Genomic DNA, 21,394 nt, shown 5'->3' with positions numbered 1-21,394 from the left:
ACTCACTTTGTAGACCAGGCTGGCCTCGAACTCAGAAATCCGCCTGCCTCTGCCTCCCGAGTGCTGGGATTAAAGGCGTGCGCCACCACGCCCGGCAAACACCAACTTTTTATCTCTAAACACTCAGGCTGGCAGGATGGTGCAGCAGGTGAGCACCAGGCCTAACTACTGGAGTTCCATCTCCAGGACTCACTCCCACCTCCTGGAAGTTGTCCTCTGACCTCTATATGCCAACATGGTACATGCGCTTGCACACACACGCGCGCGCGCGCACAAACACACACATACACACACGACAAGTATGTATATTCTAAACCTTGAGGCAGCTGCTAAAATGCAATCCACACAGATCACATAATACTTTGTGGCAAAGGACCCTCTCTGAGACTAAAAAGAAGGTAAAGATCTGGTCTTACTGGTCCCAGCTAGTGTCACACTGGAAACTTTAGTCAGCATGGTAGGGTATAACAAAGATGAAGGAAGGGAAGGAGAGAGGGAAGAAAGGAAGACGGAGGGAGGGAGGGAGGGAGGGAGGGGCGAGACCAATGGAAAAAGATAACAAAGAGAGAAAGAAGCTGTCTTCACAGGTGCCATGATAGTAACTGCCTCACCTTGACTACCAAATACTAAAAATACAGAAGCACCAACAAACGTGAAGGACAACAAGGATGTGGTAAAGCTAATACACTTGAAATATGGATGGGCAGTCCCTATGCTAAAGGCCTGGGTAGGCTAATTAACTAATTACATAGTCTACTTCTGAGTATCTCCCTTGTGCATAGGGATTTTTCATGTGTGTCTGAGTGTGTGTGTGTGCATGCGTGCAGGGCACATGTGCCTCGTGTGAGGGCTCATGTCAGGAGGTGTGAATGTACATGCATGAGTGTGTAGAGACAGAGATTAACCTCTGTTACTGTGCTGGTCTATATGGCCACCTCAGTTATTCTCCACTTGACTCACTTCATCAGGGTCGTGAGCTGAACGGGGAGCTTATTGACCTCGCCAGTCTAGCTCGCCAGCTTGCCCCATGTGGGACTAGTTTATGTAACTTGACACAGCTGAAGTCATCTGAGAGGAGGGGATTTCAACTGAAAACAATGATTCCATATGATCATAAGATCCAACTGTAGGAAAACCTATAGAGCATTTCCATAGTTAGTGACTGATATGCGAGGGCCCATTCATTGCTACCACTGGGCTGGCGATCCTGAGTATTTAAAGGAAGCAGGTAGAGTCAGCCAGTAAGCAGCACTTCTCCACAGCCTCTGCATCAGCTCCTGACTCAAGCTTCCTGCCTTGCTTGAGTTCATGTCCTAACTTCTTCAGTGATGGGACTGTGATCTAGAAGTGTAAGACAGAATAAACGCTTCCCTCCCACTTGCTGTTGGTCATGGTTATTAATCACAGCAATAGGAACTCCAACTAAAACTCGCTGGAGATCCTGTCTCTGCCTCTCCATGTTTTGAGATTTCAAGCAGACCACCATACCTGCTTAGCTTTTATATGGGCTCTGGAGACGCAGACTCCAGTCCTCGCACTTGTTTGGCAAGCACTTTATTTACTTAGCTAACTCTCCAGTCCCATCATCCAATATCTTACTCCTTATGATGGTTTTATGCAATTATTAGTTCACCATCATAATTGTCTGGAAACACAGATATTTGCAGCTTTGCTCCAAATAGTCAAAAATGGGCATTAAATATATAAATGCCAAGGTCTACTGCAGAGTGCTGTGCCAAGATTGTGTGCTTATGTCTACGGTGATGGCATTAGTCAGTGTATACACCACAGGAAGTACCAGAGTTGGGGTTTGAACAAAAAACAAAGCTTGAGTGGTAGCGGATGGTAAGGTGCATGCCATTACAGACATAAGACAGAAAGCCAAACTTTTCGGTGCCCCTTTCTACCTTCCTCTACCTTCTTTACAGAGGAATTCAACTTCAAAACAGAAAAGTGCTAATAAATCATTAGGAGAAAATAAAACTAGATATGAAGGAACATGCCTGCAATCTCAGCTAACCAGCGAGCTGAGACAGGAGGATGACCTGACATCCAAAAGTTCAGGACCCGTTTAGGCACCTTAGGGAGATCCTATCTCAACAACAACAGGCTTAGGGATACAGCTCACAGCTGCAGTGCTTGCCTGGCATCCAAGAGGTTCTGTGTTCTATCGTTAGCAAATTCAACCCCTTCTCCCCTAAAAGAAAAAGGAAGGAGGGAAGGAAGGAGGGGAGGAAGGAGAGGAGGGAGGGAAGAAGGAGAGGAGGGAGGGAGGGAGGGAGGGAGGGAGGGAGGGAGGGGAGAAAGCCAAGAAAGAGTAAACCTACTCACTTCAAATGAGCTCAAATCAACAGGCACAAGAAAATGACATCTGAGTAAACCAGGAAACCTTGCAAATACTTATGTGTATTTATGAAGAACTGGAGAAATTCCTAATATTTGCAAATGTTGACCTAATTTCACAAAGAATATATATATATATATATATATATATATATATATACACACATATATGACCTGGGCTATAAATATTAATGTAAATCTTCAGGGAAGTGTTTACAAAATTAGTTGAGAGATGGTGTGAGAGACCAGACCTTGGGGAACCAGAGACTTTGTCCCTTTTCTGTCTAGCACTCTCACTGATAACTTCAAAATAAAGAACATATAACTATCAAATTCACAGGTGACATAAAAGAAGGATGAGTTAGCACAGATGAGAGGTCAGTGCCGCACTTGGTGACAATTACGATGATGTACTTGTGAGGCTCTGTCCTTCCTAGAAGTGCACTCTCAAGAACGTATACATTAGACATATGTACTAACATAGCAACCTCCACATATGCAGCTGATCTGCTCTCAATGTCTCTCCACCTGCAACGTAACACACAGTGCAGCGTGACAACGCAGGCCTGGAGTCACAGCACTGGGGAGCTAGAAAAGGGAGGTCCAGGGGTCAAGGTCAGCTGGGGCTTACATAGTGAAACCTTGTCTCAAAAAGCAAAACTTAGGCTGGTAAAATGGTTCTGCAGGTAATAGAACTGAGCTTAATCCCCAGGAAGGAAGAGAAAGGACTCCAGAGGTGGTTCTCTCATCTCCACATCTACAGTGTGGCATGTGTGTCCCCGTACATCACATTAATAATAAATAAACATAAAAAATAGAAGACAAAGCATCAATAATATTTGACCTATAAATCTACTGAAAAACGAAATGTTATAACATAGGGAAACCTGTAACAATTCTCAGCAAAGAAAAGCAGCGGCCTTTGCTTCTGCTGTCATTATTTACTCACGTGTCAAAGGGCTGTAGAAGTGAGTACTGCCTCAATGGCATTATCCCTTAATACAGTGAATTTCAAAAATAAAAAGGATAAAAGAATTCACATTGCTATTGCCTACTATTCGAGTTTATGTGAAATTAGGATATACTATGAAAAGTTATTTTCCCAACTATTCGGTGGGGCGTGGTAGAAAGTGGGGTGAGTTAATATACGTGAAAAACACTAGAAGAAGCACCTTTTAAATTTGTAGTTCAGTTTGGGCCACTGGCAAGCATCTCGACACTGCCGGCTTTTATAGGAGATGGTCTCTGTCTATCTGCACAGCAGAACAGGCAGGTAAATTAAGGCAAAACCACCACATTATGCTTTGGGTTGCAACATACAGAAACACGAACTTTAAAATGGCTCCAACAACAAACACAGAAAGCAGCCAAGAGTGTAGCAGTCATCCCAGGGGTGTGACAGTGGTTCAATACAGACATTAAAAGGTGGTCACATGCCTGGGTGCTGCTTTCTGCTTTACTACTTCCAATAACACCCTCGATTGTGCCCTAATCCAGCTTGGTTGGCTATATTTCCAGATACAACAGGAACACAGCTAGGCCACTGGAAGAAATGCAAATGTTTCCTTATATGTATATCTTTTTTTTTAAGTAGGAAAATATTCCTGGAAGTTTCCAAATTTCTACAAGGCATTCGATCAAGGCTCACTAGCCAGAACTGTGAGATATAGCTATATCCTTGATAACCAAACATGGACAAGAACTAAATCACATTTACCAAATCCAGTATCACTCCCCATGTGAGTTTGGTAAAGGAGACAGTCACAGGATGGGGAGGGGATTCGCTCTGATTACAAACTAACAAGAAAATATGAGCAAGTACATAAGTAGCACAGCAGTGTCCCTGCTTCTTTCACTCAGTACTGCTGGGTACTCCTGGGTGCTGCTGGGTACTGCCGGGTACTGGCGCATGCTGACTGTTGAGTCCACGTCTCCCACTCCACACACAGTCACATGCTGCCTCCATCATTCTTGATTATTTCCTATCTTGTGTCTTTAACTGAACTGCAAACTTCTTGAGAATTGGAAATCTATTTTTACATATTATTCAATGCAAACAATCTGAGAAACAGCAAACACAAAGCTAATATTTATTTCCTGTAATAAATAATCTTGTTTCTCATTAAACCTGGCAGATTGAATGTGAACATTCATCTCTGCTCAAAATCTCAGGCAAGTGCAATAAAGAACATTAAGAAGTAAAAATTCACAAGAGCAACGAGAACACAGCAGAGGACACCAACAGACGAGAACTTTTATGCAAACTTCAGAAGTTGGGAACAATATAGACACACTGTAGTGGATTCAGCAGACCAGCCAGAGGGACAATTTTGAGGCTGCAGAGGTGACTGGGGGTTCGGAGCAGGGGGTGCTTGAAGGCCACAGGCACCTGTACTCTAGGAAGGCTGGGCATCCAGAGCTACTAGGTACAGGTGACTCCCTACAGAGTGTAGTAGGGAGAGAGCAATTGTTGGGAGTTGCAAGTAGCTGCCACATTACATCCCTACATGCTCAAGCAACTGCCCTGCCCCATGACCATGGACGATAATCCTCTCTGCAGGGCCAGCTAGAGAAGCTGCAGATCCTGGACTCCAAACCTAATAAGGACAAAGATGAGATGGGATACTGCCAGCAGCCTGGACCAGGAATCCCTCAGTGCTCTCTGCTGTCTTCCTGTTCACGTTCCTTCACTTAGGTCAGATGGATGGTCATATAATGTATAGTACACTCAGCCCTGTTAGCCCCCCACTTTATCCCTACTATAGCCTCACCTCTGATAAAATAACTCCAATAGGTAGGCTGCAGTTAAAACATAGGTGTTAAATCTGTAAACAGGGCTGTGTCAAGAGAGTGCGTTTAAACATATGAAGTGATGACATTACAGAGCGTACCCCACAGGAAGAACCAGAGCTGGGTGATTTGAACAAAGAACAAAGCTTGAATGGAGGGAAATGATGGGGTGCGTGTCATTAACAGATGTAAAACAGGAGGCAAATGATGGGGTGCGTGTCATTAACAGATGTAAGACAGAAAGTAAAATTATTCAGCGCCATACTTCCTGCACCTTCTTTACTGAGGAATTCACCTTCAAAATGAAAAAGCCCTAATAAGATCATTAGGAGGATGAAGCTTGGTGTGAGGGGCATGCCTGCAGGTAATGGACAACTTCCACCACCATGAGAGATGAGACGGAGGCAAATCCAAGGCAAACAAATTCCACCTTATCTGATAAGCCACTTAGGGGGTTTCTGCCACTTGCATCTTACCCATAAACTAATTCACAAGAACCCTGTGTACATCCCACACAGTATGTTTCTCTTTAGATCCCAACCATATGAGACAAAGACAACTGTGTCCCAAGTTGGCTATCCTGCAGTTCCTATTTACTGGGCTACACCTCTCACACATTAGGGCTTCAAACGTCAGCATCCCATGCTAGTAACACTCATCATGTGTCCAGGGTCCCCCTGCAGGGCTATGCACATGGCCCAGGTGTCCCCAGCACACTGCTCTCTTTGTTTTCATTGTTGCAGACTCACTCTACCAAAGGCTTACCTTCAATTTCCCTTCAGTCTGGCTTTCTTCTTTTAAATTCATATTGGATGACTGATGGCCAGAATAATAAATATTTTATCTTTCTACACCTTTTCCTCAAGAAGAATATGCCTTTTTGAAAGTAAGGCACGTAAGACACCTGGAGCCTGAATTTAGTTCTTAACTCTTTTGAGCAGAGTGAGGGCTGCAGTTTTAAGTGTGCTTCATAAAACAGCCTAGCCACCAAAATGCACCATTCAAGCCTGTGCACAGAAGGAGGAGTTCTCATAAGCAAACTAGAAACCCTGCAGACAGTGAATGTTCAAGGATATGTAAAGACAAAAGCATAAATCAGTATGAGCCTACTTTCTTGGTTTTAGACATTACCATCTATCTGTCCAGCATAATCATCTGATAATGTCTAAAGGTTTCATAATAAGCAAAACTGCTAAAAGAAACATGTTCAGGCAAAGCAGGATCAATGGCACTAACTCCAGGGTAATTCTCTTACTACACCTCGTACAGCTAATCCAATCACCAATGCATCTAACCCTATTCCCCATTCCTCCGATTTGCTGCGGGGTTCCCCCTTTCCCATCGATAGGATCACATACACTTGCAGCTAGGATTGAAGGGCAATGACAACAGGCATTTCCATGCAAAATGAGAAACATATGTTAAATGTCAAACTTAGAGGACAATAAAGGGGGAAATGGATTTAAGAGCCCACAGACCTCTTGTTTCTCCCTTTCAGATTCAGTTCATCTACCTAATTCTTATCCTTTGTAATGGAGAAATATAGAAGCGGATGTGTTTACTTTGGTTTGCTCAACTCAAGGTAAAAGGTTTCATTAGCTGTGTTTCTTGAGCCTTCACTTTCTTCCAGTGCAAGAAGCAGTTTACCAGACACTTCCTTCTGTATCCTGACGCAATAGAGCCATCACTTATGCTCCATATGTAAAGAAGAGAAGAAATAAGGGATGGAAAAATATTAATCCTGAATTCTAGAAAATACTCCCAGAGAAAGTTTCATTGTAGACATCTTAGAAATTAATTTTTGTGTTTTTTAAAAACACTTAAATACTAGAAAAACCAGTAGAAGAAAAACTTTGGTATTTTTAGTAAATACAGCTAATACTGAAAGGCTTAATAACCACACGATCCACTCTAACCCTAAAATAAAAATAAAAATAAAGAAGTAGAGGTACACACAGCTCAGTGCTGAAAGCAGATGACAACCCACCTTTCCAAGTCAAAGCTCAGTTCTCAGTAAACCCGAGGCTTCGGTAAACATCACAGGCCCACATCACACCCTGGCCAGGGCAGGGCCTCTGAGCAGCTCATCTACCTTGGCAGAACTTCTCAATTTGGATCCTTTGTCAAAGAGAAGCAGTGAAGAAAGGAAATTCCCTCACATCACACAATTGTTTACATCGTTTACATGTGCACCTGAAGAGGATAGAAGTTCTTGATAGGCACAAGTTCAAAACACTAGCCATGGGGTGAACGAGATTAAGGCAGGTCCATTAGTCACAGCACCCCACCTTCACACTATGGGGCACCATCAAACAGTGTGATTTAATTACTATCTAAGACCTCCACATATAAATTAAAAAGGCATAATAAACTCTACTCCCATCTCCCTTCCTCAACATAATAAAAGGAATATTTGAGAATTACAATTGTAGAACTTGAAGACCAGTTGAAAAGTAGTGCTGGGTGGAGATGTCTCAGAAAGCCTCAGACTCTCCTTGCAGCTGAAACACAGACGGCAAGGAAGAACCCACACGGGTACCTGCTTCTGTGATAGAAATGAAACACTCACCTTCTCAATGTTTATCTGGTGTTTTCTTAGCCTCTCCAGGTCTGTTGGGATCACGATCTTAGTGAATTTCTGTATGGCTGGCTCAAGCCTGCGTAACTTCACCTTTTCCTCATCTTCAGACATCCTGAAGCCTGATGAGTTGCTACTTCCTCTTGCAGCAGCTCTCTTCCCTCAAACAGAAACACCTAAAGGGGAACATTGAAGAACGCTTTACAACAGATTCCGTTCTTTTTCAAAGTAACCACATACAAGGCTGGAGAGGGTAAGAGCACGGGCTGCTCTTCCAGAGGAACTAGGTTTGGCTCCCAGCACCCACATGATGACTTGCAACCATCAGTAACTCCAGTTCCAGGGCGTCTGACACCATTTTCTGGCCCTTTCTGGCACTGCACATATAGTGCATAGACATACTCATAGACAGACACTCATACACATAAAATAAAATTTTAAAACATAAAAGGCAAAAAATATGCAATTATACTTTACTCTAAATACATATAAACCCAAAACTGAACTTGAATAACTTTGTTTCTCTATGAAATGATAGATATTAAAATATTCTCCTTCATGAAAACTGTATCTAGTCATTCCTGAATACTTTTCAAATAGTGTTCATTTTTACAGCACAGGCAGGATGGACCTATGTAACTCTAGCCTGGCCTGGGAAGCCCAATGCTCCTGCCTCTACCTTTCAAGCTTACTCTAGAATGTTCAGAAAATGTGTATAAATGAGAGCCCACAAGATGGCTCAGTGGGCAAAAGAGCTTACCACCAAGCCTGAAGACCTGAGTTTAATATCTGGGACCCACATGGTAGAAGGAAAGAACTTATTCACACACACACATACACACACACACACACACACACACACACACACACACACGCGCGCGCGCGCGCGCAACTAAAATACAATTAAAAATTTAAAGAAAATACGAAAATGAACAGAGTAAAATAAAGCTGTCAATGACCTCCTCATTCTGCAGCATCTCCTCTACATTTTGTGGCTGTTTCCTGAGGTCTTTTATAATGTGCAGTATGTGTAATAAAAATGAGGATGGCAGCCGGGCGTGGTGGTGCACGCCTTTAATCCCAGCACTTGGGAGGCAGAGGCAGGCAGACTTCTGAGTTCAAAGCCAGCCTGGTCTACAGAGTGAGTTCCAGGACAGCCAGGACTACACAGAGAGACCCTGTCTCGAAAAACCAAAAAAACAAACAAAAAAACCCAAAACAAAACAAACAAACAAACAAAAAAACGACAGGAGACAATTCAATAAGCCATGCTCTCTTTCTTTAAAAAAAAAAAAAGAGGATGGCTTCCTGATATGTTTGGGCACAGAACAACCATCTTTTTAAAAACTGCCAAATAGCAAACCTGCAAGGAAAAAATTCCCTAATTCCCTCTTAACATTTCTGCTTGTATCAAACTCCACTTCCAATGTCATCATAACGTAATTGTGTAATTATATACTTCAAGCACATTTCACAATACAGAACTCCTCTCACGGAAGGCCCTTATCTCCTCTTCTTAGACAAAGTGATCTACTAAGTAACCAGCAACAGAACTCCAGTAAGAACTGTATTTACAAGGCCAGGAGATGGCTCAGTGGGTAAAGGCGCTTGCTGCCAAGACACAGCCTGAGACTGACGTGGGAGAGAACTGATTCCCACAAGCCTTCCTCTGACCTCCACATGCACACCATAGCACATGCATGACATACATATACTTAAAAAATTAAAGAACTAGATTCTCTTCAGACATATAAGTATGAAGACATTATTCTGGGTCACAGAGATTCTATGGCCATACTGAAAGTCCTAGCATATGCCTCTGGGAACAGGACAGGAGAGGTGGGAGCTGGAAGTGAGCATGCTCTAAAACCCCACACTGGCATTAACTAGAGACATTTACTTACAGCAATTTTATAAGTTTGTACTTGTAACAGATCTTATATAAATATGTGCTTCCCTGCTTAACCAAGCTTGAATACCATCAAATTATATCATGCCTGATGTCACCCCCTTAGCCCATAGTCATATTGAACATGTAATTCTGTTGGATTATGGCTTCTTACCCAGGCCTTGTAAAGATACACTTTTACACATAGACTCTGTGAGACCCTGACTCTTTAGGATTCATTGTTTTCAGATTCTCAAAGAGACCTAATGTCCCCAAACATCAAGAGCTGCTTTAAATAATGCACTGATTTTCTTTCTTTCAGTTGAAAATCTTCAAACAATGGCTATAGTTAAAGCTGCTTCCATTACCCATTGGCTAAGAACTTGATTTTTTTTGTTTTGTTTTGTTTTTTTTTTTGTTTTTGTTTTTCAAGACAGGGTTTCTCTGTATATCCCTGCTGTCCTGGAACTCACTCTGTAGACCAGACTGGCCTCTAACTCAGAAATCCACCTGCCTCTGCCTCCCTAGTGCTGGGATTAAAGGCATGCGCCACCACTGCCCAGCAAACAACTTGATTCTTATGCCTAACACAAGCTCTCAGGGAAAATTTCCAGGCACCAAGATCAGGGTTAAAACTGAACCAGAGAGCAGACAAAAACTAGAGACACATGGATAGAAGTACAGTATCAAAAGAAATAGGCCCAGACCACAGCAGAAAATAACAACAGGCAGATACAGAGATGAGAAAGTGATCCAGAAAGAAATGTCTATTCCTAAATCTACAAAGACATAAATAAAGGAATAAAATTTTCAAAAGGACATAGAGGAGTGGGCTCTTTTTTAAATTAAAATAATGCTACAAAAGAGTTAACAGTCCAATTGGTACATGAGAGAAATTAAAACTTTCTAAACTGAAAACCTCAAAAGATAAAATAAATAAGAAATCACGGCTAGCTGGAGAGAGGACTCAGAACTCGGACGATGACAAGATGAAGACCATAAACGAGAAGATAAAGGACATAAATTCACAAGCTCTGTAGCAAATAGAAACGGATACAAAAAAACAGCCCAAAGAAAGTATTTAAAGGAATTATGCTGAGAAGTAAAGGCAGAAGTCAAGTTTTAAAAATGCATAAATCCTGCTAGCATAAATAAAAACAAACTTACCTAAGCACATGATAGGAAACTCAGAGCATCAAGGACAAAGAAAAAGATCTTAAAGAGCAAACCAGAGATAACAGATAAATTAAAACAACAAAAGCAGCCAACTTTTCATCAAAGCAATATATCAAAAGATAGGAACATCTTCAAAGTACTCCGGAGCCGGTGCATACCTAGGCAAGTTATCATCTGTACTGAAGTCAAAATAATTATTTTCAGGCATGCAAGGCTCAGTTTAACAAACTCCTCATTAAAAGAACTACTAAAAGGAGAGGGAGGGGAGAAAGGGAGGAAGGGGGAGAGAAAGCAAGCTAGAAGGGAGAGACAGAGACAGAGGAAAAGGGTGTGTGTGTGTGTGTGTGTGTGTGAGAGAGAGAGAGAGAGAGAGAGAGAGAGAGAGAGAGAGAGAGAGAACACGCACATTTCTTTTTGGTACTCCCCAGGATGCCCAGAGTCTGTTAAGGCATCTTGTATCTGGTAGGTAATGTGGTCACTAAACATTCACTGAATTCACCTTTCTCCCCTTCAAAACACAAAACAGTGCTAAGGATTACGAAAAAAAAAATATTATAACAATGAAGAAAATAAAAGGATGGAATGAAAATAATAACCTATTGCTGGATTGACTAACTGACTGACTGGGTTTATTTTGAATAACGTGACCAAGTATACAAAAAAATGTTACCATGTAAACCTTTTTATTACATAGTAGCATAGTATTACACTGTGTGTGCTCCATAATCTAATCATCCATTGTGAGCTATTTAAGATGACCCTGACTTCCTACTACTATAAACTACATTCTGATTACCTTCCTCATACATAAATCCATATTACCTCCTGTGACTACTTAGGCAGCTAAAAATAGAATATTAAGCAGATAAACTTTAAATTTTAAAAATATGCTCATTGCCAAATAAGCCATTAAAGGTTCTTCCTGTTTACATTCTACCAGAAGCACCCCTCCATAGTCTAACTAAAGATTAACCAATTAGTGAGGGAAAAATGGTGTCCTAGGAGATTTTTCTAGTTCACAGTCCACTTCTAGCTAGAATTAGATTTCTTTCTATCATTTCCTATTGTTTACAGAATTATAATATGAAATTATATATCTGACAGCATAATATTCAAATTATTGCAGGCATACTGTTACCATAACAAAATGTCATCTACCATGCCATCAAATGATAAAATAGCTCACATTCGCTATCTGTTACAGGAGGATCCCAGGTCAATGTCAAAACATGGTATAGAAGTGTATTGGAATACTGACTGAAATCATTTTTTTATTTTTTAGTCATAAGGTCAGACCGTGTTACATGATTAAAACACTTAGGTTTAAAGGGATAAAGAGCTGACACCTGTAAAAAGTCCAAAAATATACAAAATTCCTAGATTCTCAAACTTCTGTGAAGCTATTATATTTTAATGATTTTTTAAAAAGCACAAAATATTTGTGATAAGATTTATTATCATGGTGTTGTTATATCTGCACTTGTCAAAACCCATGGACCTATACACATCCAAGAGTAACTGCTACTGCATGCAACTTTAAAACCACCAAGATAGAGGAGAAACAAGACTGCATTACCATGGGCAAGAAGGCAAGTAGAGAAGAGGACATGGTAGTTTTGCTGATCAGTGTAAGGTTGAAGGTGAGACAGCTGTGCTGTGTGTTTCTCTGGGTAGTATATTTCAGATATCCTGGAATGAATTTCTGCATATACCAGGACTGAACAGATAGGGAAACATTTCCCAGAAAATGAGTCAGTTCTCACTGTTAGAGAACAAGCAGGAGCCAATACCAGGATGATCCTGGTAGTGTAAAAAAACAGAGGTACCAGTCTGCACTTTGATTTCTTAACAATCTATAAATAGATACAGAGATAAATGTTCATCTTGCATACATGGATGTATATATGCATGTACTGCTGTCTTTGGTGAGGCTCTGAGTGTAATGGCACCCTAGTAGCAGTGAGCACCCTTAGACCACAGGTGTTAGTGTCTAATCCCATTCTGAAAGACAAGAGAGAGGGCAGCAAGCTGCAGGAGAGCGAAGGAGACCAGGAGTCCTTAGAGACGAGGTTGATTCCAGAACTGGTGCAGAAGTCACAGAGGTACAGAAAATAATAAGGACAACACAAAACCTTCTAATGGCCAAAGTGAGAACAATGTGATATATTAAGTACATAATAACAGCAAAATAATCATATGAGATTTCGGTTTTTGATTTTTCCAAGACAGGCTTTCTCTGTGTAGCCTTGGCTGTCCTGGAACTCACTCTGTAGATCAGGCTGGCCTTGAACTCAGAGAACCACCTGCCTCTGCCTTTTGAGTGCTGGGATTAAAGGCGTGGGTCATCAGTAATCAGCAATCACAGGAGTTTATGTTGACACAAAATAGTGAATACAGATAAAGAAACCAGATGGAAAGTGCCTCCTTAGAGAAGAAGTCAATAAAGGAGGGAAATTGAGGGCTGTTACAGTATCAAAGTAATAAATAGTACTTGGGGACTAACTGGACTACTAATTGCTATGGAGAATCCCCCAGATACCAAATTTAACTAAGTCATCGTGATTGTGTCAACACACAAGCAGTAGATGCCATCTGGAGGGTCCATGGAGGCATAAACTGAAAAGGGTACTTATACCTTGTGGTATTAACAGAAATGCAACACAATCTAGTCCCAACTAACTACAGACAAACTCCTACTTGAACAGCACTACCAACATTCCTGACTCTTCAAAAGCACACAAAGTCATGATACTGCTACAGATTGGAAAAGGTAATGGTGCCAGGCCCATCCATCAAGAGTAAGGCTGCTTACTAGATACCATTGTAGAATACAGAAGGGACTCTAATAAAAAGAATGGAATCCCAAGAGACCCAGTTAACCCAATAGTAATCTCTTGCTCTCTGTGACTGTAGTACGGATGGTATGTAAAATACTAACACAAGGGCGCTGTAGTGTTCTGTACTACTTGTACGAGTTTTCTTTCTCTCTTTTTTGTTTTTCCAAGACAGGGTTTCTCTGTGTAGGGCTGTCCTGGAATTCAGTCTGTAGACTAAGCTAGCCTTGAAGTCAAGAGATCCTCCTGCCTCTGCCTCCTAATGCTGGGATTAAAGGCATGGGCCACCAAGGCCTCCAGCAACGTCTGCAACTTTTCAATAATTGTAAATGACTCCAAAGTTTTTGTCTGGTGGTTGTACATGTGTAAGAATTGCTGTTTCGTGGATGAAAGAACGTTTAGAAGACAGGCCTGCAGTCATTTTCCAAGCACACACATTTGCAGTGAGAGGTGTCAAGTGCTTTTTACAAACTTAATCTCTTGGTACTTGCAACTAAGATGATATGGGTACCATGATACTAGGGTTCCACGAGAAGAAAAAGTACCCAAAGGTGAGTAATTACTCGAGAGTTATTTAAAAGTGAAAGAGCCCCTTTCCAGGAAAAAGGCCCCAAACTGCTGATAACACTATCTCCCAAGGAAATGCATCCCCTTGGGCATGTGGGTGGTACAAGGAGAGTAAGTGCTGGCTCGGTCCCCGCAGCTGCGGCCTCTCCGCGTCCTGCTTGGGCACCAGCGTCGCGTCGTCCCTCACGGAGTCACCAGGACGCACCCGGGCCACACCAACGACCCCAGCGGCGCGGTTGGTCCGGCGACCCAGGGCCCGAAGCAGCTCTTTACAGCGACCCGGGAGGGCATAGCGCCATGGGGCCTCGGCCTCCCCGCTCCCGCAGGGACAGCTACTCCAAAACTGAAAACAGGGAGGCTTGGCCACTTCTGGTCGCGGCCCCGGCGCTCACACTGACCCGAGGCCGGGCTTGGTGACCGGCGCCGCTCCCTTGAGTCCACAGCCCGGCCCGCGGTGACACATCGCAGCCCAGCGACCCCGTGGCGGCAGCCCGGCAGCCCCTTACCTCCCGCCTAGGCGCTCGAGGCCGTCGATACACACTGCGCAGACGCGAGAGGGGCGGGACGTCTCCAGGGGCGGGATATGTGGCCCCGCCCCCTGCCGGGCCAGTGGGCGTGGAGGTAATATAGTGTGCCAACCAGAACAATTCCAAGTGTTTTATGGGTCGTCTTGTGTACTGTATCTAAGACAATTTACATTTGGATAATCTTCTACATGTTACAGTTTTCCTGCACATTGTGTTCCTTGAATTTTGTTGGCGAGGACGGCCTTGTGCCCCTAGCTCGTTAGGTGTGTAAAAACTGAAGCTCGGAAACCAGTGCCATCCTTCCCCTCCCCGCCCCGCCTCCCAGAGCCCCTGAGTGACAGGCTAGGAGCATCTGAATAGCCACAGGCACAAATGAAAGCAGGCATGAACTTTTTTGTCCAGAGCCTGCTGCGGTGATTTGGGCGTCTGTCCTTATTAAAATGATAGCTGGTCACTTTGAGGCTTAGCACAGATCAGAAGTGACTCACTCCAGTTCAGCCCGTTTGTGACAGCGCTGTACTCACAGCTGGTTTTCCTAATTTCCTTCTCAAGTTGTTCCAGTTGGACCAGCTGCTGCAAGAACAAGCTTTGAAGTGTGTGCAGGTCATTGGCTCTCCTCTCTGAATGTCCTGACCTCAAGACCTAGCCAACTAAAATACATATATGACTATTCAGGTCTTTGCTTGAAATGGATCTTCTGATGATGTAATTTTCAACAGTCTTAAGAACATTTCCTGTTAGCTCTAAGAAAACTCAGTTCTTAAGATCTGCAGGTAGAAAGGAAGTAGAGGGAGAATTTTAGCCCACAGATTAGGGGCTTAAGAAAGGCAATTTTAAAAATAAAGCTCATTATTAATTAAGCTATTTGAATTTTCTTTGGGGTATACTGGATGTTAGTGTTTATGGTACCCTTAGTTCATAGATTGAGGTATATCTATCAAATTTTCATCCCAAGGAGAAAAATAAAGGTATTGGGTAATACCATAGGATGGATATATATATATAGATATGTATAGATATATATATTGCCAGAGTCAGTTAAACAAGCAATAGGGAATCAGTTAATTGGTAAAGTACATATATATATATATATATGTATATTTATATACATACACATATATATGTGTGTGTGTGTGTGTGTGTATGTATATATTGCCAAAGTCAGTTAAACAAGCAATAGGGAATCATTTGATTGGTAAAGTGCCTGCTTCACAATGAAGACCCGAGTTTGGACACCCAGCACCCACATAAAAAACATATACCTCATTAGATGTGGTATATGTTTATTATCCTAATACCTTCTAAATAGACAAAAGGATCCATTAGCTTGCTGCCCAGCAGGTCTTGTTGAATTGGTAATCTCCAGGCTCACTGAGATGATGCTCTCTCTCTCTCTCTCTCTCTCTCTCACACACACACACACACACACACACACACACACACACACACAAAACGAATCCATTAAGCAAGACCTTTTGAAGTAAAGATAACTAGTGTTAATTTTTGAAAAAGTACAACAGGGAGCTGTGGCACTCTAAAATTGACTTTGGCCTTCCAGGAGGTTGTATGATGTTTGCTGTAACTTAGGTGTGTCATGTAGAAAGATAATGATATTTAATCTAACAGTTTGGCTAGCCTCACTTACAATCTAGAATACTTAATTGGATCTTTCACTATTTAGACATAAGGGGTGTGACCATTCTCTGTGCTCTTGCCTTACGCCATAAAGTTATTAGGATAATAAGATCTGCTGCCACGAGACAAAGTTTTCTTGATATCTTAACTTAACCCAGTAGATCCAAAGAAAATAAAACAGTAAGTAGCATACATCTTGGAAAGAAACCAAAAAAGAAATTATTACCTGGTAAGATGATTGCTTTCATGTAAAGCCTGTAGATATGAACTCAAACAACTTCAAGGTGGTTAAAGAGATGGCTCTTCTAAATGATAATCACAAGGTTAGAAATGTAGCAGGAGAGTGAACACTGAGAAAAATGTGTGATTGTATCTATGAGAAGATAGAGGAGCTATAAAAAGAGCAGAGTAGCCCCAGAGAGGTTGGGTTTGGGGAGGAGAGACTTAAAAGGAGTGTCAAGTATCAACAATCTCAAAGACAAAAAATGCAGGATCACCTCATTAGATGCAGAAAAGGCCATTGACAAAATTCAGCATCCCTTCATGATAAAAGTCCTGGAGAGATCAGGGATACAAGAGACATACCTCAATAAAATAAAGGGAGTTTATAGCAAGCCCATAGCCAGCATCAACTTAAATGGACAGAAATTCAAAGCATTTCTACTAAAATCAGGAACAAGTCCAGATTTTCCACTATCTCCACACCTACTCAATATAGTGCTTCAAGTCTTAGCTAGTGCAATAAGGCAAATGAAGAAGAGCAAGGGGATACAAGTTGGAATGGAAGAAGTCTAAATATCTTTGCAGATGATATGGTAGTCTGCATAAGTAACCCTGGAAATTCCACCAGGAAATTCCTATAACTGATAAACATTCTTAGCAAAGTAACTGGATACAAAATCAAGTCACAAAATTCAGTAGCCTTTCAATATATAAATGACAGATGGACTGAAAAATCAGTGAAACAAAACCTTTCACAATGGTCTCAATAATGTAAATATCTTGGAGTAACTCTAACAAGCAAGTGAAATACATGTATGACAAAAACTTCAAGTTACTGAAAAAAGAAATTGAAGATATCAAAAGATCTTCCATGCTCACAGATTGGTAGGACTAACATAGTAAAAATTGCCATTCTATCAGAAGATCAAAAGCAATTTACAGATTCAATGCAATCCCAGTTAAAATTCCAACACAATCTCCACAGATCTGAAAAGACAATTCTCAGATTCATATGGAAGCACCAAAAACAACAAACAAACAAAAAACTGGATAGCTAATACATTCCTGGAAAATAGAACTGTGGGAGGTCTCACCATTCCAGATTTCAAGTTATATTACAGAGCTATAGTAATAAAACCAGGATCATATTAGCAGAGTTGTTGATCAGTGGAATTGAATTAAAGACCCAGACACAAGTCCACACATCTACGGACACCTGAATTTTAATAAAGAAACAGAAACACACACTGGAAAAAAAGACATTATCTCCAACAAATAACACTGGTCAAACTGGATATCTATATGAGGAAGACTTGATCCATACTGAACACCCTGCACAAAACTCAACTCCAAATGGACCAAATGTCTCTCAATCAGGACAGATAGACTGACGCTAATAGTATAGAAAATGAGGAACAGCCTTGAGCTCATTGGCACAGAAAAGATGTTTTGAACAGAGTAGTGTTATTATACTATAAGATCAGCAATTGATAAATGGGGCTCATGAAACTGAGAAACCACTGCATGGCAGCAGCCCACCGAATGGGAAAAGGCTGTTTTTAATCAACTACACATCTGATAGAGGGGTAATATCCAAAATATATAAAGAACTCAAAAACGGAGATCTCAAGGAAACAACCAAATTTTAAAATGAGGTACAAATCTAAACCGAGAACTCTTTATTAGAGGAAAATTCAAATGGCTAAGAAACAAAAAAAGTTCAATATCCTTAGCCATCAGGTAAATGCAAATCAAAATTACTTTAAAATTTCATTTTATACCTATCAAAATGGCCAAGATCAATAAAAAAGTGACTTCATAATGGCAAGGATGTGGAGTGAGGGGAACACCCATCTACTGATGATGAAATTGCTAACTTACACAGCTACTATGGAAATCAGTGTGGCACTTCCTTAGGAAGATGGAAATCATTGCACCTAAAGATTCAGCTCTATCACTATTGAACATATATCTGAAGGACACTTCATCCTACCACAGAGACACTTGCTCAACCATGTTCATTGCTCCTCTATTCATGATAGCCAGGAACTGGGAACAACCTAGATATCCATCAACAAAAATGGATAAAGAAAATGTGGCACATTTACAAAATGGAGTATTTCTCAGACATTTTATACAAAAATGATATCATAAAATTTGCAGGTAAATACATGGAACTAGAAGAGAATCATCCTAGGTGAGGTTTTCCAGACCCAGAAAGACAAATATGGTCTATATTAGCTTATGTAGACATTAGCTGTTAAGCAATAATAACCAAGTTACAATCCATACAACCACAGAGGTTAGGTATAGAGTAAGGTACTAGGGAATGCAGGTAGATCTTGTTAGGAAAGAGAAATATAATTAGATATTTGTGAATAGATGGGAAAGGCTGGAATGATGAAGTCAGGATGGAAAGGAAAGATGGGGATGAGAGAGGAAAGATGGGCAGAGACCATCTTTAAGTTAAAATTAAGGACCATTTGAGAAGTAGTAGGCTTCCTAAAGCACACATATATGAAGGTTATCTAAATGAAATCTCCAAATAATGGGAGAGACAGAGTTCCAGCTGTATGCAAACAGGGACACAGTGTTTTCTACTCATGTCTCATTCACTGCGCAGCATTTGATCATTGTCTTAGATGCAGAATATCTTGCATCCTCCAATTTCCCTGTAAAACCCCTCTCCTTCTCAGCTTTATAGCCTTTATTTTCCATCCCAGTTCCACTCAAACTGAAATGCTCATCATTTTCTCTATATCAGTCTTTTCTGCAATCTAGGGCATAACCTTCTGGTATCATGTTACCAATTGCAGTTCCCTTTCTGCATACTCATATGACTATGTCCATTTGCTTGTATTGCTAGAGTTTCTAAATGTGCCTCCTTCTTCTAGCTGACTACTTTACAATGTGATCTTCTTCGGACAATTATTACTTTCTACATTATAGTACTTCAGTTCAGTATGTCTTATTGTTCCTGCCATGCTTTTCAATCTTTCAGCTTTGTGCTCAAAGTAATAATGGTAACAATACTTGCGTAATTATAGGATATGGAGAAGCATATAATGTAATATATAAAATATGCAGTATTTTAAGACAGAGGAGGAATACTCTATTATAAGGTGTCTTCAAGGGCCAGAAAGATGGCTCAGTGGTTACGAACACTGGCTGCTTTTTCAGAGGACCTAGTTTTGATTCCCAGCACCCACATAGTAGCTCACAACCATCTGTAATTCCAGTTCCAGGGTGTCTGAGATCTCCTTCTGGCCTTCAAAAGCACCAGATACACATGTGATGCACAAATAAACATTCAGGAAAAAGACTCATACATGTAATCTTTTTTAAATTAAAAAGAAAATATCTTCACTGTGGTACAAAGTTATTTGGAAGTGGATTTAGTTAGGTTAATTATAATATATTTACACATACATACATACATACATTTTGCTATATATGCACATATATCATACTCTAGGGCAATCACATATAATTTAAAAAAGGATAATTCATGTGTCAGAAAAGACAGAAGGAGAAGCAGTAAAAAGAAATGAAGAAAAAGTGCAAAGAACATAAACGTTTATGGACACAGTAGATGTTAAATTAAACACATCAATAGTTAGATGCACCCACCTTAAAGACTGCTATCTTGGAGGGTTGAGCCATTTATTATTTGGTACCAAGCTCCATTCCCTGATGACTTTCCTTGTTCTGAAGTCTGCTTTATCTACATTAATGTAGCGCCTCCATCTTTCTTTTCATGGTATCATTGCATATGGTGAGCAGAAATGGTTCCCTCTAAATATTCATTTGTCAAGTGCAAACTCCCAGCTCTCTAGAATAGGACTGGATTGGAAATAGGGTCCAATGATCTTAATGACTGTCAGCATGAATTGTATGGCTATGCCAGGTTTTGTAGGTGTAACATAAAATAGATAAACAATCTAACTCAACTATGCATTGTCTACAAGAAACTCGTTTTATGTCTAAAGACAGATATACCTAAAGTAACTGGGATAGAAAAAGAAATTCCACATTGTTCTAGTTCCCTAGGGCTGCCATAACAAAGTACCCCAGTCTGGGTCTCTCACACTCTAGAGACTGTATGTCTGAGATCAGGGTGCTCCACGATCATTTATTCCTACAGGCTGTGAAGAAGGGATGTGTGCCAAGCCTCTTGGCTTGGTGCTCAGGTGGTTCTCTTCTCACTAAATCTTCATACTGCCTTCTCTCTTCACATCTGTCCAAACATTTCCCTTTTGTAATACACTGTTCACAATCAGTTAGGACCCACCCTAGTGACATCATTTTAATTTAATTGCCTCTTTAAAGACACTATTTCCAATCCAGTCCTATTCTAGAGAACTGGGAATTGGCACTTGACAAATGAATATTTATAGGTACCCAGTTCAGCTCACGATATGCAATGATACCATGAAAGATGGAGAGGCTACATTAACATCAGATAAAGCAGACTTCAGGAGCTGGAGAGGTGGCTCAGTGGTTAAGAGCACTGACTGCTCTTCCAGAGGTCCTGAGTTCAATTCCCAGTAACCACATGGTGGCTCACAACCATCCGTAATGAGATCTGATGCCCTCTTCTGGGGTGTCTGAAGACGGCAGGAGTGTACTCATATACATAAAATAAATAAATCTTTATTTAAAAAAAAGACTTCAGAACAAGGAAAGTCATCAGGGTAAAGAGTATGGGGCCAAATATTAAAGGGCTCAACCCTCCTAAATAACAATGGAAGTCAAAATGTAGGAAGCAAAAGCTGAGAGACAGAGAGAGAGAGAGAGAGAGAGAGAGAGAGAGAGAGAGAGAGAGAGAGAGAGA

The 21,394-nt window shown here is 41.0% G+C and overlaps 1 protein-coding gene across 2 annotated transcripts in view; it reads right to left on the bottom strand.

The window, feature by feature from the left end:
• The window catches only part of Stx17 (syntaxin 17), a 55,127-nt gene extending 40,405 nt beyond the window's left edge, over positions 1-14,722 (bottom strand). Inside the window, exons 1-2 of one of the 2 annotated variants that reach the window (XM_021160570.1) lie at positions 14,683-14,722; positions 7,703-7,887 (exon numbers count right to left, since the gene is read on the bottom strand). In XM_021160570.1, the coding sequence (XP_021016229.1) occupies positions 7,703-7,825 (123 nt within the window). In that variant the 5' untranslated portion in view covers positions 7,826-7,887; positions 14,683-14,722. Of the gene's footprint in view, positions 1-7,702; positions 7,888-14,574 lie in introns of both variants that reach the window. The other variant, XM_021160571.2, reaches the window with a different exon arrangement.
• Positions 14,723-21,394: the final 6,672 nt, after the last annotated feature.

This window comes from Mus caroli, chromosome 4, assembly GCF_900094665.2.
Source record: "Mus caroli chromosome 4, CAROLI_EIJ_v1.1, whole genome shotgun sequence".
Classification (NCBI taxonomy): Eukaryota; Metazoa; Chordata; class Mammalia; order Rodentia; family Muridae; genus Mus; species Mus caroli.
The sequence above is the reverse complement of the archived record's forward strand: the minus strand, read 5'-3'. Positions and strand labels throughout refer to the sequence as shown.